At 46.5% G+C, this 18,195-nt stretch overlaps 2 protein-coding genes across 2 annotated transcripts; both read left to right on the top strand.

The window, feature by feature from the left end:
* Window positions 1–421: 421 nt before the first annotated feature.
* LOC311220803 (tetraspanin-36-like) lies at window positions 422–5,345 on the top strand. The gene is made up of 7 exons (XM_084304402.1): window positions 422–544; window positions 2,975–3,166; window positions 3,379–3,453; window positions 3,648–3,743; window positions 3,895–4,047; window positions 4,170–4,253; window positions 5,238–5,345. The coding sequence occupies exons 1-7, from the start codon at window positions 485–487 to the stop codon at window positions 5,322–5,324; spliced, it is 747 nt and encodes a 248-aa protein (XP_084160528.1). The 5' UTR covers window positions 422–484; the 3' UTR covers window positions 5,325–5,345.
* Window positions 5,346–7,846: 2,501 nt separating this feature from the next.
* On the top strand, window positions 7,847–13,380 carry SKA1 (spindle and kinetochore associated complex subunit 1; the record flags this gene model as incomplete). The annotated part of the gene is made up of 6 exons (XM_084304542.1): window positions 7,847–7,934; window positions 8,561–8,685; window positions 9,751–9,842; window positions 10,542–10,679; window positions 12,275–12,444; window positions 13,232–13,380. The coding sequence occupies 6 exons, from the start codon at window positions 7,847–7,849 to the stop codon at window positions 13,378–13,380; spliced, it is 762 nt and encodes a 253-aa protein (XP_084160668.1).
* Window positions 13,381–18,195: the final 4,815 nt, after the last annotated feature.

The following is an 18,195-nucleotide window of genomic DNA, read 5'->3' as shown; positions in this document are numbered from 1 at the left end:
TTAATGACTATTTTGCCAAGGAGTTTGCTACCACCGTGTGCTGCAGCCAAGCACTGGGTCATCTTCAGGCTGCCACACGTCCTCTGTACAAAACAAACGCCTGCCTCGCCATCCTACACTTTAAAACTTTTTAAACACTTTAAACTTTTCTTTTTAATACCGTGACGCGGGGAAGACGGAAAAAGGAAACTTTTCTGCCCTCTGCAGCCACCACACTCGAAACCTCAGCCCTCTGCAGCCGCCCAACTCGAAGCCCGACCCCGTCTGGCCGCCCAGCCTGGCCTTCTAGACACTCTACTATCTCTCCAAAGCCACACCGTGGCTGTCCCCAAACTTTTTGGGGTGTGGGACCGAGGGAAAAGCCCAGCCCCGGGTCCACCCCATCCGTCCCCTCAGGGCCGGGCTCCGCCGCCTCAGCGCAGCCAGGGCGGGCTCAGAGCCTCGGTGCCGCCCCGCTCTCAGAGGCTCCCGGCCGGTCGTGGCCATGGACTGCGGCGTGATCACCTCCAAAACCGTCTTGCTGTTGCTCAGCCTCGCCTTTTGGGTGAGCAGGGGGGCGGCGGGAGGGCTGCGACCCCAAATTTTTAGGGGCGAACCGGGTTTGGGGCGGCGAGCCGGGACCGGAGCCCTCAGCGCCTCACGCCTGGCGGCCGCTTAGCTGCGCGGAAGGGGGGGGGGGGGGGGGGAGTTTGTTTTTAAGTTTATGAGGGAAAAAAAGCGCTGTCGGAGCCTGTGTTTTCTTCAGTGGTCTTAATCGCACGTTATTTTGTGGAAAAAAGCAGGTTTTAAGTTAATTTAGTGACTGCAGACCGTTTGTGGGGGATCATCCGAGGGCTGCTGCCAAGTAGTGTGCTGAGGAGGGCTTTCTTTCAGGGAGCAAAATGCCTTAAACTGGGATTATTATAGAAAATTGCAGCTGGGAACCTGGTTATAGTCACCTTTTCCAGTCACATCCTATAGGACAGCCTCACCAACCCACAGGGGGACGTGATCCCTGGCCCCATAGGTTTTGAGACACATAAGGTGCCTGCAAAACCCTGTTACCAGCCAGGGGGTTTCAGGCTGGGACAGCGAGGAAGAATGACAGAGAAGAACAAGAAATGCCATAAAGAGAAGAACAAGAAGTCCCGCAAAGAGAGACGAAAGGGTAAAAATAAAAAAAAGGAAATGGAAACATTGAGTTAAACCCCTGAGTCTTCACGGGGTGTTGTGTCCCGGGTTGTAAAGACCTCCCACTGCCGTGCTGAGCCGTGTTGATTGTCGTGCTCTCACAGGGCTTGTTCATCGTGTGGTGGTTTTCTGAAATACCCGCAGAGAAACCCGGGGACGCCTCGCCGTGTGCATGTGGAAATTCCCCCGGCTTCAGCTCGTGTGGCTCACGTACACCCCGGCTTTGCATCACTGCTGGGACTCGGGGTTTTCTCGTCAAACAACAGCCTTTTGTCCGTCTAGAAGTGTCTCTCTGCCTTCCCTTCCACCCTCGGGGAGCTCTTTGCCCACGATTGAAGCCATTAGGTCATTTGGCTCCGCACACCGTCCGTAATTACTCCCCTGCCTCTGAATTTGAGGTGATCCTTGCCAGCCCTTTGTTTGTTTTCCTAGGAAGAGCAATGCGGCCCCAAAAGCCTACAGCATTTATGCACTGGAGCACCCATTAACACGGGGTAATTACATTCCTGCCAGCAGAACCTGGAATTCAGGTTTTGAAGAGGGTGGGGAAGAAGGAGGAACCGACTTGGGTGCCCTTTCCGATCGTCTTTTTCTTTATAACACCTGGGTTTCTACCAGCACGGAGGCTGCGGATCCTTAGCAAAACACAAGATCTGCTCCGACGCTCCCCGAGGCTGCCACGGATCCTCGCGGGTTCTGGAGCAGCTCTGAAATGCAGCCAGGTCTCAGCCAGGCGACGGCTCCGTGCCTGTGATTTCGGCATTAAAACTGCGTTTTGGGACAGATGAGCGGGGTCTGCCCTGTTACAAGACGTTTTCCCAGTGCTTTGGGATTAGCCGGGCTGCCTCAATTCTTTGCCACTCGGTTCGCAGCTTGGCAAGTGAAAGCAGCAGGAGCCAGGAGCGGAGCGGCGAGGAAACAGGGCGGTCCTGCAGGCAAATATTGAACTAGAGGGTGTTCTGGAGCGAAATCCGGAGAAAACAGCCTCGGCAGCGGCTGCTGAGCCATCCGTGCACCTCCAGCTGCCTTGAAACGAGGGGAGAAACAACCCAAATCCCGGGATTTTCCTTTCCCAGGGATAAAAACATCCTCCGGGCGTGCCATGATTCTGATTAGCAGCACGCAGTGGCGGGCTTTTATGACCTCGTGCAGCTCCAGCCTGTTCCGTGGGGACCGGGAGCGCTCGTTGCCCGCGTGGCCGCTTGGTGGGCACGCTGGCAGGGCCGCCGGCCATCCCAGGAGGCGCCCAATCCCTCGAGCGTGGCAGTAATCAGGAAAATGAGTACTGTAAGTGTGAAAACGCAGGGAAAGAGTCTGCGCGAGGTGGGTTGAGGTTGCCGAGCCGAAGGATGCTCGGAGGAGCCTCTAAAAACACCCGCGAAACTCCCAACCTCGGTTCCTAAAGCCTGGATGATGCCCTGGCTTTGTCTCGGTGTGGGGTGTGGGCGAGCCTGAGCTTCCTTTAAGACCGGTTTTTACCCCAAATCTTTTAGTTTTACCTCGTTTCGCTGCCTGGCTGCGTTTCATCTCCGACCAGAAGGTTTTCCTCCAGGAAAACCTTGAGGAAAAAAGCCTCGCTGAGCCTTTTGGTGCTTCGGCTGCAGCTAAAAGCCTCAAACGAACCGAAACAACCCCGTGGTGATAAATTCTCCCTCCTTTGGGTTAAAATTTTGATGTGTAGCAAGTCTCTGATGCACACACACATTTTTTTCTGGATCTGCACGTCGCCGTCGTTAACTTCGGAAGCCGAAAACTCGCTAAATCAATTAAATCCCAGCTGCTAATTTCTCGCGTTGCCTTTCAGGCGGCGGCAGCTGGCCTCAGCTATGTCGGGGGCTACGTGATGAACACCTACAGGAGCTACGACAACTTCCTGCAGGACAAGTACGCGCTGCTGCCCGCCGTCATCATCCTCTGCGTGGCGGCCGTGATGTTCATCATCGGGCTGCTCGGCTGCTGCGCCACCTTCCGGGAATCTCGGGTTGGCCTGGGGCTGGTGAGTGCGGGGCCAGAAAAAAAAAAAAAAAAAGCCAGAAAAAAAAAAAAAAAAAAAGAGAAAGGTTCAAAAACAGCCTGCCGAAACCCCACGCGATGATCTGGGGGTCCTAGAACTCTTCTCACGAGTCATAAAGCAACGTGGTGCGAGTGTGCAAAGGAATTCAGGTGCTGTGGACCTCCTCCTTATCCCAGCCTCTCTTTTAATTCCAGTTCTTGGCCATTATCCTCATTATCTTCATCGCAGAGGTTTCCGCTTTCGTCCTGGCGTTTGTTTACAGGGAGAAGGTAAGCAAAGAATTGGCATCTCAGTGCTAACATAAAGCTAAAAGCCAGACCTCGTGTTGTTACAGCACTCCAGTATATCCATTTTTCTCACTTTTTTTTCATTTTTTGTCCTTTTTTTCTGACTTTGAGGGATACAGATCCAAGTTCTCACCTTAAATCTGTCTTTTTTTTTTTTTTTTCCCCTTTCTAAACAGGTGAAAAGTGACGTTCAAGGCACGATGCGCACAGTCTTCGAGAAGTACGACGGGAGAAACTCAGAGTCTGCTGTGATGGATTACGTGCAAGAAAACGTAAGAAAGCCTTTAAAGCCTCCTGAGGGCTGCTTAGGAAAGAATAATTTGAGGAATTGGGGCTGGGGAAGAGGAATTCATCAGATCAGATCTTCAAGCATTTGATCAAAGGGGTGTGATCGCAGCCTGTTGCCTGTCTTGTCTTTGGCAGCTTCACTGCTGTGGGGTGAAGAACTACAGCGACTGGACGGCCACGCAGTGGTTTAATTCCACCGGGAACAACAGCGTCCCCCTGAGCTGCTGCAAGCAAAATCTGAAGAACTGCACGGGGAGCCTGGATCAGCCGCAGGAACTCAACACGCAGGTGAGGATAAAGGGCCTAGCTGCTCATTTCCACGTCCCGCTGGCACCCAGGTTATCCTGCCTTTAAAACCCCGTCCAGCTGAATTGTCTTTGATTTGTTTTCGGTTTTCTCTTCCACGCCAGGGCTGTTTAGGGGAGCTGGAGGCCGGGCTGCAGAGTGTCATCAGCTACGCTATGCTTGTAATCCTGGGCTTTGCCATTGTGAAGGTAAAGGTTTCCATCTCTTTCCCCGTGGAAAATAATAATTTCCTCTTTGATCTCAGAGCTTTTTTTTCCACAGTGTCCCACTAGCCTAAAATAAGCCCAGTTTTGTGTTCCTCGCTGGTTTTCTGCCAACTCTTCTGCATTTCATTTGCATGACAAAAAGGGGAGAGATCCGAAAACTAGTTTGAAACAGCAAGAAAATTAATAATCCGTCTTGGTCCTGTAGTAGCAAGTACAAAAAGCTAGGAGTGCTAAAAGGCCTAGATCTAGAATTTGTTCGAATTTATTATGAAAAAACAACTTTTCTGTATTTAACTGGGATTTTTAAACCCCTCACTGAAGTTTGTTTTAGGTACAAGTCAACGAATAGTCCTGTGCTAGGAGACCTGGCGTCAAAATGGGCTAGGAACATGACAAGGAATGAAACCAGCCAGGCTATTTATGGAATAACAACACTGAATTAAATGAAACGTGAAAGCAAATCATGTAGGGGATGAAAACTGGATTTGAAAAGCACTGATGTAAAACTTACAACATCCTTAAATTGCTCAGGGAGGAATCTTCCATCATTTCCCTTCCCTCAATGAAGTGCTCAGTTGTGCACTGTGTTACAGGTCCCATTTTAATTTATCTAGGATGAATCTTTTATTTCCTTATTTTATATGCTTAAAAAATGTACAGAACTTCTAAGTCCGGAAAAATCTGGGGTTTTCACTGAATTTTTTCCTGGATTAACATAACTAAGAATTAATGTGGATGTATAAATTAATGGGAAAAAAAAAAGTTGAACTGAAGCTAGTATTGAAAAGTGATAGGCAAAAATAAAAAAATAAAATATTTTCCATAGATTTATTTTCATTTTTTTTAATATTTTTTAATATGAACAGAATGTCCTTGCTATGATGAAAAATTAACATAAATGTTGGATGCGAAAAGTGAAATAAAATGCAGCAAAACTCAATTTCTTGTGTTTCTCCTCTTTTTCAGTTCTTTGGCATGCTGAGCGTCTGCGTGCTTACTTGCAAGCGAGAAGACAGCGGATACCAGCCTCTTTACTCGGGGGTGTTCGCTTAATAAAATGCAAAGATCCCTCTTCTTTTGCTTCCTGATGATACAATAGCTTTGTAAAGATGAACGCTAAAGGACGATTTCTTGACCTTGTCAAATGTTTGACTTTATTTACATGAAACGGAAGGAACGTTTTGTACTGATTGGGAAAAGTTTCTTGGGGGTGATGTGAAATGGCAATTCCGATTTTCGTTACCCTACGGTAACTTAACCCTGGTCGTACGTACCACAGCTTTCTGTAAGGTTCTTGTGGATTTTGGGTTAGGTAGCACCAGATGGCGTAAGGGGCTCCAGAAAGAAGCCTACTTCTGCAGTTCTTTCCCTCAAAACAAGCAGCAGAAATGTTATTTTTAATCACTAAACTGACTGAAACTGCAGGAGTGGATTCAGTTGTCTGCAAAAACACCAGATCGTTCCCCTGATGTGCTTAAGAGACAGCGGGATGCAAGGTTCAAATATTCTTCATAAGCATGGGGAGATGGAATGTGTTTTCTCCGTATCTGATGGTGGTTCAATTTTTTCTCCTTGTCGTGGTCATATGTTGAAATTCAGTTTACTGCAGGGGTTTTTAGAGTGAGACAAACCCTGTGAAGTCTGGAACAGAAATCTGAGTTGTCTGGTGAAGCAGCTAGCAAATGTGAACACCACCAGGCCAGGAGGTGATGCGTGTTTGGGACATGTCTTCTTTTGATTCATTTTGTCTTTTTGTTTTTAATTTGACAATAAAAATAGTTTATGAAGCAGGGCTTTTTTTTTTTTTTCTTTTTTCTCTACCCAAAGACAGACCATGTGTCTGCGAGAGTGATGCAGATGAATGCAGGAGTTGGAGGAAACGTTGGATCAGCGTGGTTATGCAGAAAGGATGACTGGAAGGGCTAGTGCAGAGTTCGCTGTGTGACTGAACACATCTGGCTGCTTTTCACAGCTAAAAATATTAATATAAAACTTTCTTGTACCCTGTTAGTTCGCCAAGCAATGTTGTTAACCTGTTGTTTGTTGTTTGAAACTGATTTCTTTCTTTGAAGGTCTGGTGAATGTGGTCCTGTCTTGGATTGCACCACTTCTTTACAAATGGCCCTTCTTTAACACGTCTGTGTGCTAATCCACGTCTCGGTGCTTTAGGGTTTTTAGAGCTGTGATACAGGGAGGGAGAAAACTGAGCTATTCTTGGGTAGGGAATTGTGGAAAAGGAACAGCGTATTTGGATATTTGCTCTTTGGAGAGATGAGCAGTCTATTCGGAGCAGCAAACCTTTATATCTGTAGCTATTAAAAAAAAAATAAAGCAGTTTGGGGTAAGTGTAAGCTGTTTATTTATCTTTTTTTTTTTTTTTTTCTGAAAGAAATTGATGTGTAGGAGAAACCAATAGAAGAATGTATATGTTGAAGGTGATTTAATTAATATGAGGGCTTTGTCTTCTGTTTAATGCCAAAAATAAATCAAATTTCTTTAAGTAATTAAATAGTGCTGGGTTTTTATTTATTTATGTATTTATTTGGTGGAATCCCAGTTGTTGGACGTGGCATACACGACATAACCACAGCAGCTTGGCAGGAGAAGCAGCGTGCCCTCGCTGTGGGGTTATAGCCCACCCTGGAGCAAGGCAGAGGGCACCAGAAACATCCAGTTCTCCCTGGCACTTGGAGCTTTCACCTCCAGCTTCCCGGTCTGAGAAACAAACAGCAAACAGAGGCAAACCCTGAATAATTTGGGCCAAACCCCAAGGGAGGGTGGAAGCGCCGTGAGGGAAGGCTGGCTCTGAGGTGAGGCACAGAGCGGGGCTGTGTCACCAAGTGAGGCGGTTGGGCTGAAATCATGCAAAAAAAAGTAGTAAGCAGGCAGTGAGCAGACGGGTATATCCTAAAGGGTAACAGCTTTAAGCTAAAAAAGGGCGGATTTAGGTATTAGGAAGAAATCCTGCACTCTGAGGGCAGTGAGGCACCAGGACAGGTTGCCTGGAGAAGCTGTAGCTGCCCCATCCTGTGAGGAGAACCTGACCTGTGGAAAGGCTTTAGGGCTAGGTGAGCTTTAAGATCCCTTCCACCACACCCCCTTCTGTGCTTATGAACGCTTTATTTGTCCCAATTTATCCAATTTCTATTATTTAACTTAAATTTTCCCTGGTGGCAACGGGGCTGGGGGGGCGTTACAAAATGGCGGCCGCGCATGCGCCGTGGGCGGGCGCGGCGGGTTTGAACGGGGCTGAGGGGAGGCGGCTCCATCCCTTGTTGTGCTGTGTAAGTAACTCAGTTTCCTGAGGAATCGCTGCACTAATATTGCTCTGTATTTGTTTTTAAAATTCAGGAGATCGCCTTGTTTAGTGACAGTTACTTCGTGCTGCCTGCCGCGTTCTCCATTTGGTGGAAAAAAGAGCGGTTGCTGCACTTACTGCCTTGTTTAAGTTCCCTTTGCTTCTCTGACAGTTTATTATCCTTCTCAAAATGCTGCTTGTGCACTTAGAGTTTACTTAAAGTCTTTCTTTTCAATGCTTTTTGTCTTTTTTCCCCTCAGTGCGACAGCAGAGGACTATGGCTTCTTCGGATCTGGAAGACTTGTGCTTTCACATCAACATGAAGATTTCAACTATTAAAAAGACTCTGCAATTAAGGAGCATCGGTAAAAGAAATTAAGGCTGAGTTTTGTCTTGGTTTGGGCTCATACCTCCTTGCAGAAAATCAGTGAGCTGGGGGTCAAGCAGGCTAGAGGATGCTCCTCTGAGATACTTGTAGGCTGGTGGTTAATACCCCATATATCTGTACACCTGGTGGGAAAAGGAGAAAAAATACCTTGTTAAGTTAGGCCTAATTACAAAATAAGTGAAGCCTAATTACAAAAATGTGCAAAGGAATAGCTGGAGGTGAATACCAGTGTCTTCTCCAAGTGTTACAGGAATGCATCTCTGTGGTGTAAACTTGCTGTGGCTAATAAGCTTATTTAATCTGCCATGGTGGAGCTGATATAAATGTTTTAGGCTCATTTTTTATCCGTTCTTAAACACAGATGTTACAAAGAATTGTAGAAATGGCATTTAGAGGGGTCATCTGGGCTAGCTTTGTGTTTGAAGAGCAGAGGGAGATCGTGAAGGGGATAATGTTGCTGCTTCTCTTGGGAGGAGATGCTGGCTGGGGAGCGTAGAGTAAGGAGAAAATCACTGTGCAGAGAGGAGGGAAATTGAATTTTGTTTTTGTGTCATAGATGTTTTGTTTTTCTGGAGTAACGTTCTCACATTCTCTCTTTGACAGGTCAAGAGCCATCCTTCAAGTCTATGCTCTGCAAAATAGGACAAGAGATGGTTCTCTTGCATGATCTCCTGAATAAAATGGAAATAGAAGTTCAACAGCAAGAAAAACTGAAGAATTTGCTCAAAGTAATCATTTTTCTGTTTGTAAAATACTGAAAGTTTCAGAGGAATCCTTGTGCTTAGTTGTTACTCTCGAGATCCTCAGTGATATTTTTAGATGCAAGAGGCTACTTCAAAATGAAAGGGCAACAATCAAATACTTTTAAAAACTTGTGAAGCAATGCAAAGTGTTGGCTGCTGTTCTTGAAACTCTTCCCTGTCTCCGGTTGGGGTTGAGTGGAGGTTAATGCCTTGTTGAGGGTGTTGCAAAGGGAGTAAGTAGTTATTTCTGTTCCTTATTGCTAATTCAGAAGGCTTGAGAGAATCAAAAAATGGCTTCTCAACAGGCCGTTGCTTTTTCTTCTTGATCAAAAATCTTTTTCCTAGATGAGAATGGGATTCTATCCGCAATACTCCTGCAGAACCTGTTGATATCGACATAGCTGGTGTTAGAGGATTAAAGGCAAAAAGAAATTTTAGTTTTCCATCAAATTTACAAGTAAAAATCTTTTATAAAACAAGCAGATTTGGTTTATCAAGGCACAGAAGATTAAAAATGCTGTTTTTCAAGCTTTATACGTAGCAAGCATGCCTTTATCAGAATAGATTTTGCGGTGTAAGGAATAGTTTTATTTTTACATCCATGCAATAGATACACAAATGAATTAATTAGAATATATTTATCCGTTTTAGTGTGCGTTTTCAGTGTCTTCATTTGTTGTAGGTCTTTTTTGAAAGTATTTGAGGAATGTAGATGAGTTTCCTGTCGTATCTCTTCCTCTAGTCACCACCACCTTTCCCCTACCCAAACCTGCCATGGTACATTGTGAAATACTTCCTGCCCGCTCAAATTTCTCTGACACTTTGAGGGCAAGGGCAGGGAGATTCGTGTTTTCTCTCTCTTAGCTTTGTTTTTCCTGAGCTTTACTTGCTGCTCTTGGAAAACGAGGCGGTAAAGATATAAAACAACGGGAAGAGCCCAAAAAACACCTCTTAAGATTTCCTTTAACATCGTCCTCATAGTGAGCTAATTTTAATTGCACGACATTATTGAAATTTCAGATTTCTGATGGTTTCCACCGTTAATTTCAGGAGCTGCAGAAGTCTGCTGAGAGAGATCAAAGCGAAGCCCAGCACCTCCGCGAAAACATTCCCCTCCACCTGCCTAAACCGACTCGGAGCTGGTACGTGGTGTGTGAGCGTGGAGATGTTGCATCCTACAGCTCCCATCCTTTCCCCAGGAGCTAATCCTGAACTTTTAGGACCCTGAGGTTCTTACGTATTGATTTTGGAGTTTGCTCCTGATTTTTATTTTATTTTTTTCCCATTATTGGAAACAATAATGGAAAAAAAATGGGAACAACACAGAGCAGAGCTTCTGTTGTCACAATTTCGTGTACCAGACGTTTCGGGAGTCCAGCAGGTGGCACTCACCATCCTTAACACTGCAGAGCTGTCCCGAGTTTCCTTGCTCCAAAAGATTAATGGATGAGTCAGGCTTCCCAAGGCTTGAACTCGTCTCGAAGTGCTTTAAAGCTGCCCGTTAGGCTGGAGCTCCGCGCTCTGCTTCATCCCATACGAATCAAGGCCTCCTGTTCTGCGAAACGGAACGGGACGTTGACTTTTTAACTGCTTTGGGCTGCTTCCAATTCACCTGCTGGCGGCGAAACGAGGGGCCCTAATGAAGTCAGCTGAAGCGCGCCGTTTGAAAAGGGAGCGTGTGCTGTAGTTATTTCTTTTTCCTCTAGGAGAGATCGCGATTTGTATTCACCCGGCCTCTCGGATGGCTCAGGACTCAGGGCTGTGAATAAACAGAAAACGTACTGGTGTTCCCCTTACTACTTAGCTGCTATTTATGTGCTTGATATTAATTAATTTTCCAGTATCGCTGGGCCGGCTGCGAAAAGCGAGGACCAAACGAAAGCTGCAGAACCTGAACATGCAAAAAAACCTGCCAAGGAGCCAAGATTTATTAAAGAAGCATCCTTAATAACCACGGAAGAGTTTGAAAGCGTTCCCGCGTGAGTAAACACCTTTTTTTCTTCCTCCCTCGCACGTCGATTTGGCCAGAAGACAGAGGTTTTGGGGAAAACGAGCTCTTGCAACTGACAGATGTGTTGAAATTTTAAACGTTCCGGTGTGAAGCATCGTAGCGATAGCTCCAGACGTGATTTTATGCCGTACGGCTACACAAAAAAAGCAAAAACGATGAAAAGGGCAGTTTTTAGTTGACCTTGACAATGGGTTTGTGAAAATATTGATTTATTTTTTTTCGATTTCTCGGTCTGTTTCGAGAGGGGTGAAGAAATTCAGCTTTCGGTGGGTTTACTCATTGGGTACTTCTGATGGAATTTAGGAAGGACAGAGCTGGACCGTGACAATTTTTGGCCTTCATCAAGGGCCAAAGAGAAGCAGGCGCAGCCAAATGTTGCTTTAACCCCCAGTAAAAGCCGTTATCTTCCCTGATAAACTCCTGAAGTGCTTCATTATCCTTAAAAGCAGAAGCTTTGCAGCGCTGCTCGCGCGGTCTTCGGCGGCTTCGTGGCTTTTTTGAGCTCTGCAGCAGGTATTTAACAAAGGCACGTGCTGTGTTCAGGCTCACGCATGAAGGATCTTGGATCAAACAGAACAGTCTCGCACGGTGGGAAGCCTGCAAATTATTTTAGCCTTCAAATCCCTTCTTTTTTTTTTGTTCTTTCTCCAAATTCTCACCGCCGAAGGTTTTTTTAGCACGTGTGCTTTCATTATAATTCCCAGACAGTAACTTAGGGGAATATTTCTTTTAGCCTGAACGTTTTTTTTAGGGAGCTGGCCGTTAGGAGCTCCATCTCTTTTTTTTTCCAGCTCTATTTTTGTGGCAGACCGCTGTTAGGCTGCTCTTTTGAAGAACGCAGCCCTCTGCTTTGGGTTTTGTACCTACGGATTCAAGGCAGAAACAGGTTTAAGGAAATAAATCGTGCCTTTCTGCTGCTGCTTCAGGGTGAGCTGAGGTTTGCTGGCTTTTTTAGGGTATTTTATTGATTGTGGGAGCATAGGAACTCGACTATAGGTGTTTTAGACTTAATAACTTGGTCTTCACAGCCTACAAATTCTCTTGGGACTTCATAAAAAGGCTGAGGGGTGCATAAAAAGCAAGAAATAGCAATTAAATGTCTATAGGCCGAGTGATTCTGAGGTAGTAGGCTCTGTTACACCACCTGTGACCACATTTCAGAGGCAGTAGGGCTGCTTTTGCTCAAGAAGACTCAAGAAAGTGAAGTGTTTTTACCCAAATCGTTGCATCTCCAACTTTTTGGATTAACCAAAAGATCTCCCGAAAGTTTAGGGCCAGGATATTTTTTTTTTTTTTTTTAATTTCTTGATTTGGCTTTCTAATGTTCTTTCTTTCTGCTTCAAGATCTGTTATGGCTTTTTTTTTTTTTTCCTGCAGCGTTATTAAGCGCTCTAACGAACCGCCAGGTTTACTCATTAACACGGGGCGGCAGAAACTGCCTCGAACTAGGAGCAGCACGTTCAGTTTAGGCTGAATAAAGAGGAAAAAGAAGCGCAGAACTTCAAGTTTTTGACTCTCTGGCTGCTGACTTTGATTGATTTATTTATTTTTTTTTAATTGCAGGTACATGAAAGGCCGCTTGACCTACGATCAAATCAACGCCGTCGTTCAAGATCTCAACAAGGCCGTGGTGGGCAAGTACAAGATCCTGCACCAGCCTCTGAAATCCATGAACGCCTCGGTCAGGAATCTCTACCACCGATTCCTGGGAGAGGAAACGAAGGACACGAAAGGTAAATCTGCTCTGATTCATTCTCAAAACAGGAAAAAAAAGAACGAAACCAGAACAAAACCCAACAGCTGCGGGCTTAGCAGGGTTTTCCCTTCACCCCCAGCACCTGGTGAGAGTCGAAATCAGATTTGGCCCCTTTAAAATCCCTACGGAGGCTCCTGCCGAGCTGAAATTTAGCAAAAAGAGGAAAAATTGAGCAAGCTGAAATTTAGCAAATCGCTCACGTTGAGGTGGCTTTGTGGAAGAGACAGGGCTGTCTGAAAATCTTAAGAAGCCTTCTCGTCTGCGAAGCACAGATGAGCAAAAACGCCCTGAGATGTCTTTGTCGCTCAGCTTACGGGCGAGCTTCCCCAAACGCACGTGGCGCAGCAAATCTCTCATCTTAGAAATCTCCTTTTTTTGACGTTCCTTTCCTCTGGAGAGCAACTCCACGCTGTCTGCCTCTCGATTCCTGCCCCGGGCAGAAGGCAAGAACGTTCTCCCTTTTAAATATTCTTGGGTTGGGTGGGTTTTTGTGCAGCCCAGCTCTGCTCCGGTCTAACGGCGGCTCATTTTAGCCTGGAAATCCTCGCTTCATCTTCAAATAAGATGAAGGTTGCTGCCCTGAATCCTGGCCCAAAAAAAGGGAGAAATTGCATGCAGACTTTTTGTTTCATAATATCACACTTCCAACGTTAGGAGCAACACGTTATTTCCCCCTTCCTGCTTTTCTGGGCCTTGCTTTCCTCGGAATCGGTCTGCTCCTGGTTTCAGGTGGCTTTTTTTTTTTTTTTTTGCTGTTTTTCCAGGCGAGTTTTTTGTCGTGGAGGCCGACATCAAGGAGTTCACCCAGCTGAAAGTGGACAAGCGCTTCCACGGGATCCTCAACATCCTGCGCCACTGCCAGCGGGTCAGAGAAGTCCGCGGTGCGCGCCTCGTCCGCTACGTCATCTGCTGAGGGAGCTTCCTGGATTCTGCTCACCCGAAAGACGTGGAGGGCAGAGAGACGAAGAGATTTTGTGTGTGGGCACTCCTCTGAAGCTCTCATTTTCGAAAACGCAATAATTCAGGACCAAAAAGTGTTTTCCAAGCATCTCCTCCACGTTCAGAGCAGCGATATCAAAGGGCCTTGAAGCGTTTTGAGTTTTATTTCCGGAAACCTGGGAGGCGCTGATGTCTCTTGGTACCTTACAACCACAAAGCAGCTGAAATTGGCACACCTGTAGTCGTAGGAAGCTGTAATCACCTTTTTAAGGTTAAATTCTCTGCCTGTTCACCTTCCTTTCGTGTTTACGAGGTGGAGACCGGAGTTACTACTCCGTAGAAACCCAAAAGAAGCACTGGGTTCTTTTTAATGCCTCAAACCAATTCCCAGATTTCCTTTCCTTAATCTTTTTTTTTAATTCCTATCCTAACTGTGCGTTTTGGAGTTCGAACAGGAAGATCTGAGGTGATTTAAACGTTTCCAGACCGATGCTCGGGTAGTTCTGCTGCCCATATGGTTTTCATACTTCATCACACAGCCAGATTTTCTTTTTTTTGCTCAGACCAACACGCTAAAGGGCAGAACAGGAATCATTTTTTTTCCCTTTCGTAGTGAAAACGTTGAATTACATTTAAAAATACTGGCCAAACTCCACATTTTTAGAGTTTTTCGAAAGGTTGTGATTAATTTCAACTCTGTGAGTGATGGAAATTGCTTCGATAAGAAAACTTTTAGTCTTTTTTTCCTTCCCTGAGCCTCTATCTGCTGTTATCCCAGCAACTATTTGAAAATCCTTCTGGTTTTACCCTGTCAGCTGACAATTTAATGAGCAAATGATACTGAACTCAGAACCTGGTCAATAAAGAGATCCTGGCGAGTACCAAATCACCTTTTCTGGTGTCTTTTGCTCTGGGATGTCGTGCTCCGAGCTGCTGTCTCTGTGTAGTGTCCGATTTTATTTCATCTTCGGCATAGGAAGATGTACAAAATAAGAATTTCTCTAATTTCTGTAACTTTTCTCTTAATTTACAGCACGTCGATTTAGTTTCCTGGGTGATTTATATTGGGATTATACGGCTTTAACTTAAAAAATGTGGGGAAGAAGTAAAAAAAAGAGCCTGCGTTGCCCCAGGTGCTCACCACGCTCCCGTCTCCTTCCTTGAGCGCCACGCTGGTGTTTCCAAACTGTTTTTCAGACGGCGTTCAGCTCTGAGTCACCTCAAAACCCGGCTCTCCAGCTCCTGCCGCCGTGCTCTCGCTTCTTTTTCTTTGGCTGGAGTTTCCCTTCTCTCCCAGCAGCGCACAATTGGCAATGGTGTTGCGCAGCGCGACGCGTTACTAATACTCCCCCAGAATTTAGCGATCTCGCAGCTTTCCAGTGCGGGCTTGTCCTCCTCCTCCAAACATCAGCTTCTGTTTTTTTTTTCCTCTTTCTGATGCTTCATCTCCTGCAAACGAGGAAATTAAAGCCGAAGCACCGCGCTTTTAATTAATTTTTAATAGGTGAGAAAGGGATCGTACGTTCTTCTCGCAGCCTTCAGTGAGAGGAAGGGCTTGGAGAGAGCAGTTTTAGCTCAGAAAGCAAAGCAAAAAGGTCTCACGGGCGCACACGCCTTCCTCTAGTGATTCTCTGAAGTGTTTTTTGCAGCTTTAAGGGGATGCTGATAGTGCCAGGATGCTACTTGGCTCCGGCTGCTTGGTTCAGTGCTGCTGGGATGCGGATGTCCCCTGGATTGTGATTATTTCCCGACACCCAAATATCCACACCACAAAATAAAACCGATATAGGCACCCCCTGAGAACAATTGGTGGAGTTGTGAGCCCTGAAAAAAGGGGAAAAAAAGCTTATTTTAATCATTAAAATGAAAACCTTCTCATCTAGGCCCCTCCTACCTCGTATGATGGTGGTGGGAGCTCAGCGCCGGGGTTTTATTTTGCTCCCTGCCGTATTTAAGCAATTATTCGTCATCACGTTTTGCTTTTATAAGAGTTTTCCTTGAGCATTTTGGTTCTTATCGTAGCAAACCCCTTAAGGTGTGTTACCTGAAACCAAAAGCAGGAGCTGTGCTAAATTTGGGGCTCGTGTGTGACCACCAGGAGAAGATACCAGCAGCTACAGAGCTTAATAATTAGGCTCACGGTTTTCCACAGCGAAGCACGAAGCCTAAACGGGGCTTTCTTACGAAACAGCTGATTTTTTTAATAAAAAAAGCAGCCTTTAAATTGTCGTACGGCCTTTTCCTGGGAATTGGGATGCCAATTAAAACGGAGAACGGCTTTTAAAAATAGAGCTGAGGAGGGTGATTCATTTCGCTCGCCCGGCCGCGCTTCTTTCGAGGCGGTTTGTTTGGGGGAAAACAGCCGCGAGCAAGGGTGGCAACGATTCAAGTGCGTTTCTGTTAAATAGTCTCTATTTTCCTGGTTGATTTAAGTCCTCTTTTTCTTTTCGTTGGGGGCTGTAAGGAGGAGAAATCGGAGGCAGACAGAGGCTGAGCTGGCCTGCAGGGGTGTGGTGGAGGAGACCTGGCCAAAATGAAGAGAAACCAGAAGGGCAGGGCCAGCCAGTAAGGTTTGTAGGGGCAAAAAGAAAGGAATTGGGGTTACTTAATGTAAAAAATGAGGATTTAAGGATCGACAGCGCTGCTGGAATCATCTTTTCAGCCCTGTAGCTTCAAAATCTGCCCCTCAGCCCTTCCACCCAGAGCTCTGGGCATCCCCTCCTGCAGCGAGAGTTTGGGGATAGCCCCAGAGGCAGAAGCAGCCCCCGTGAACCTTTCCCGTCTGTCTCATTCCTGCGCGATCCAGTTGGTGTTTGCCTTGCCGGCGATAATGACTCCGAAGTATGTAATTGCTAGACAAATGTTTAACGAAGAGCGCTTTTATCGCCCGTCTGCTTCCATCTGGAAGCGGCGTGGTCGCGGCTGCAGGCTTGGCAGCCTCCGGGGAGGCTCCGGTGGCCTCATCCTGCAACCATCTCCCATTTCCAGCTTCTAACAGGATTTTTTTTCCCCCTTTTCCCTTCGGGTTAACCTTAAAACGGAGGCAGCATCCCTCTGCACCACCAGCGCCCCAAACCTCCCCCGCTTCCAGGCACTGAGGGGTCTTCCTCGCCTGCTTTGGCCACCAAATTCTCCACGTTTTGACCCAAAAAACACATCCTGGGCTTTCCAGCCTGCGGCCCCTCTTTTTTTCTGGCTCTGTATGGCTGCACCCAGAAATCTGCTTTGTATTTTCTTCTTTCTCCTCAATGATTTCGCCCGGGCTGCTCTCGCTGTGCTTAATATCGCCCCAACAGCTCGCTTCTGTCAATTAGCTTGATTAATGACAGCCCAAATACAAAGCTCCTGGCCTATCCAAGCCTTTTTATTAATTATTTTTTATCTCGTTCCCATTAGAACAACACACTTTTTTATTTTCTCTTACCACGGCCAAGCTTTTGTCTCGGATATTATGCAGGAGCCGCTGCTTTTCCAGGATGTGCACCCTCCAAAAATGCACACGGAGGGCTCGTGCCGATGAAATAAAGAAAATTTTTGCCAAAAACATCAAAATATGGATTAATTGGTTGCCTGTCCTATAGGACCCTCCTGAAATCTGCAGCGGGAGAAGAGTGGGAAGAGAGAGAGAGAGGAGAACGATTTCATCTAGTTTTGTTGGTGTTTTTTTTTCCTTTGCTTTGGCAGTTTTAGGTCAAATTAATGAAGCAGAGGGAAAACAAAACCAAAAATAAAGAAACCTTAAAGGAAATTAATGACAAACTGGTGGCAGTTTGGGATCTCGGAAGCTTTGCTCTCGAACGTTTTTGCTCCTGGGTCGATGGATGGAGCAGGGATGTGATGTCCTCCGCCGCGTTACCCAGCCCTGGGCTCAGTTCCCTTGGGGCCGTTTTGGGGTGAGGAGAGCTCGCGGGCACTCCCAGCAGACCGGGGTTTGTTTGCTCTTGGCCGATTTGCTCTATTTTTAGTCAAAAATGTGAGAAGTATGTGGGTGATGACAAACATAATTTGCAGCTTAATTAATGATGCAGCTGACAGAACGAAATTGGGCGGCGAGCTGGAAGTGCTGAGGGCAGCTCAAATTTGGTGAGCAGCGGGAACGTGTGGGATACGAGAGGCGAGAACCCCCCTTTGCTTTCTCCTTGCTGTAAATGCTGTGATTAGACAGTAAAAATGCCCCGCCTGGAAAAAAGGACGCCTCCGCCATCATTGTGAGGAGGACACCTCCGTCATCATGAAGAAGACGCCTCTATTATCATGAGGGAGACGCCTCCGTCACCGTGAGGAGGATGCCTCCGTCATCGTGAAGAAGACACCATCATCATGAGGAGGATGCCTCCGTCATCATCGTGAGGAGGACGCCGCTGTCATCGTGAAGGAGACACCTCCGCCATCGTGAGGAGGATGCCTCCGTCATCACAAGGAGGACACCTCCTTCATCATGAGGGAGACACTTCCATCATCATGAGGAGGACACTTCTATCATGAGGACGCCTCCGTTGTCATGAGGGGGACGCCTCCGTCATCATGAAGGAGACACCTCCACCATCGTGAGGGAGACACCTCCATCATCATGAGGAGGACACCTTCATCGTCATGAGGAAGACACCTCCATTGTCATGAAGAAGACATCTCCATCAACGTGAGGAGGACACCTCTGTCATCGTGAAGAAGACACCATCACCGTGAGGAGGACGTCTCCATCGTCATCTTGAGGAGGACGTCTCCGTCATCATCGTGAGGAGGACGCCTCCGTCATCGTGAGGGGGACGCCTCTATTATCATGAGGGAG

The sequence above is a fragment of the Netta rufina genome (genome assembly GCF_964035555.1).
Source record: "Netta rufina genome assembly, chromosome: W".
NCBI lineage: Eukaryota > Metazoa > Chordata > Aves > Anseriformes > Anatidae > Netta > Netta rufina.
The sequence above is the reverse complement of the archived record's forward strand: the minus strand, read 5'-3'. Positions and strand labels throughout refer to the sequence as shown.

What these genes read in the sequence shown, in the direction of transcription:
- LOC311220803 (XM_084304402.1), top strand. Translation starts at nt 485, where the DNA reads ATGGACTGCGGCGTGATCACCTCCAAAACCGTCTTGCTGTTGCTCAGC. An exon ending in CGTTTGTTTACAGGGAGAAG is followed by an intron (nt 3,454 to 3,647) that starts GTAAGCAAAGAA and finishes CTTTCTAAACAG; the next exon opens with GTGAAAAGTGACGTTCAAGG. An exon ending in CGCAGGAACTCAACACGCAG is followed by an intron (nt 4,048 to 4,169) that starts GTGAGGATAAAG and finishes CTTCCACGCCAG; the next exon opens with GGCTGTTTAGGGGAGCTGGA.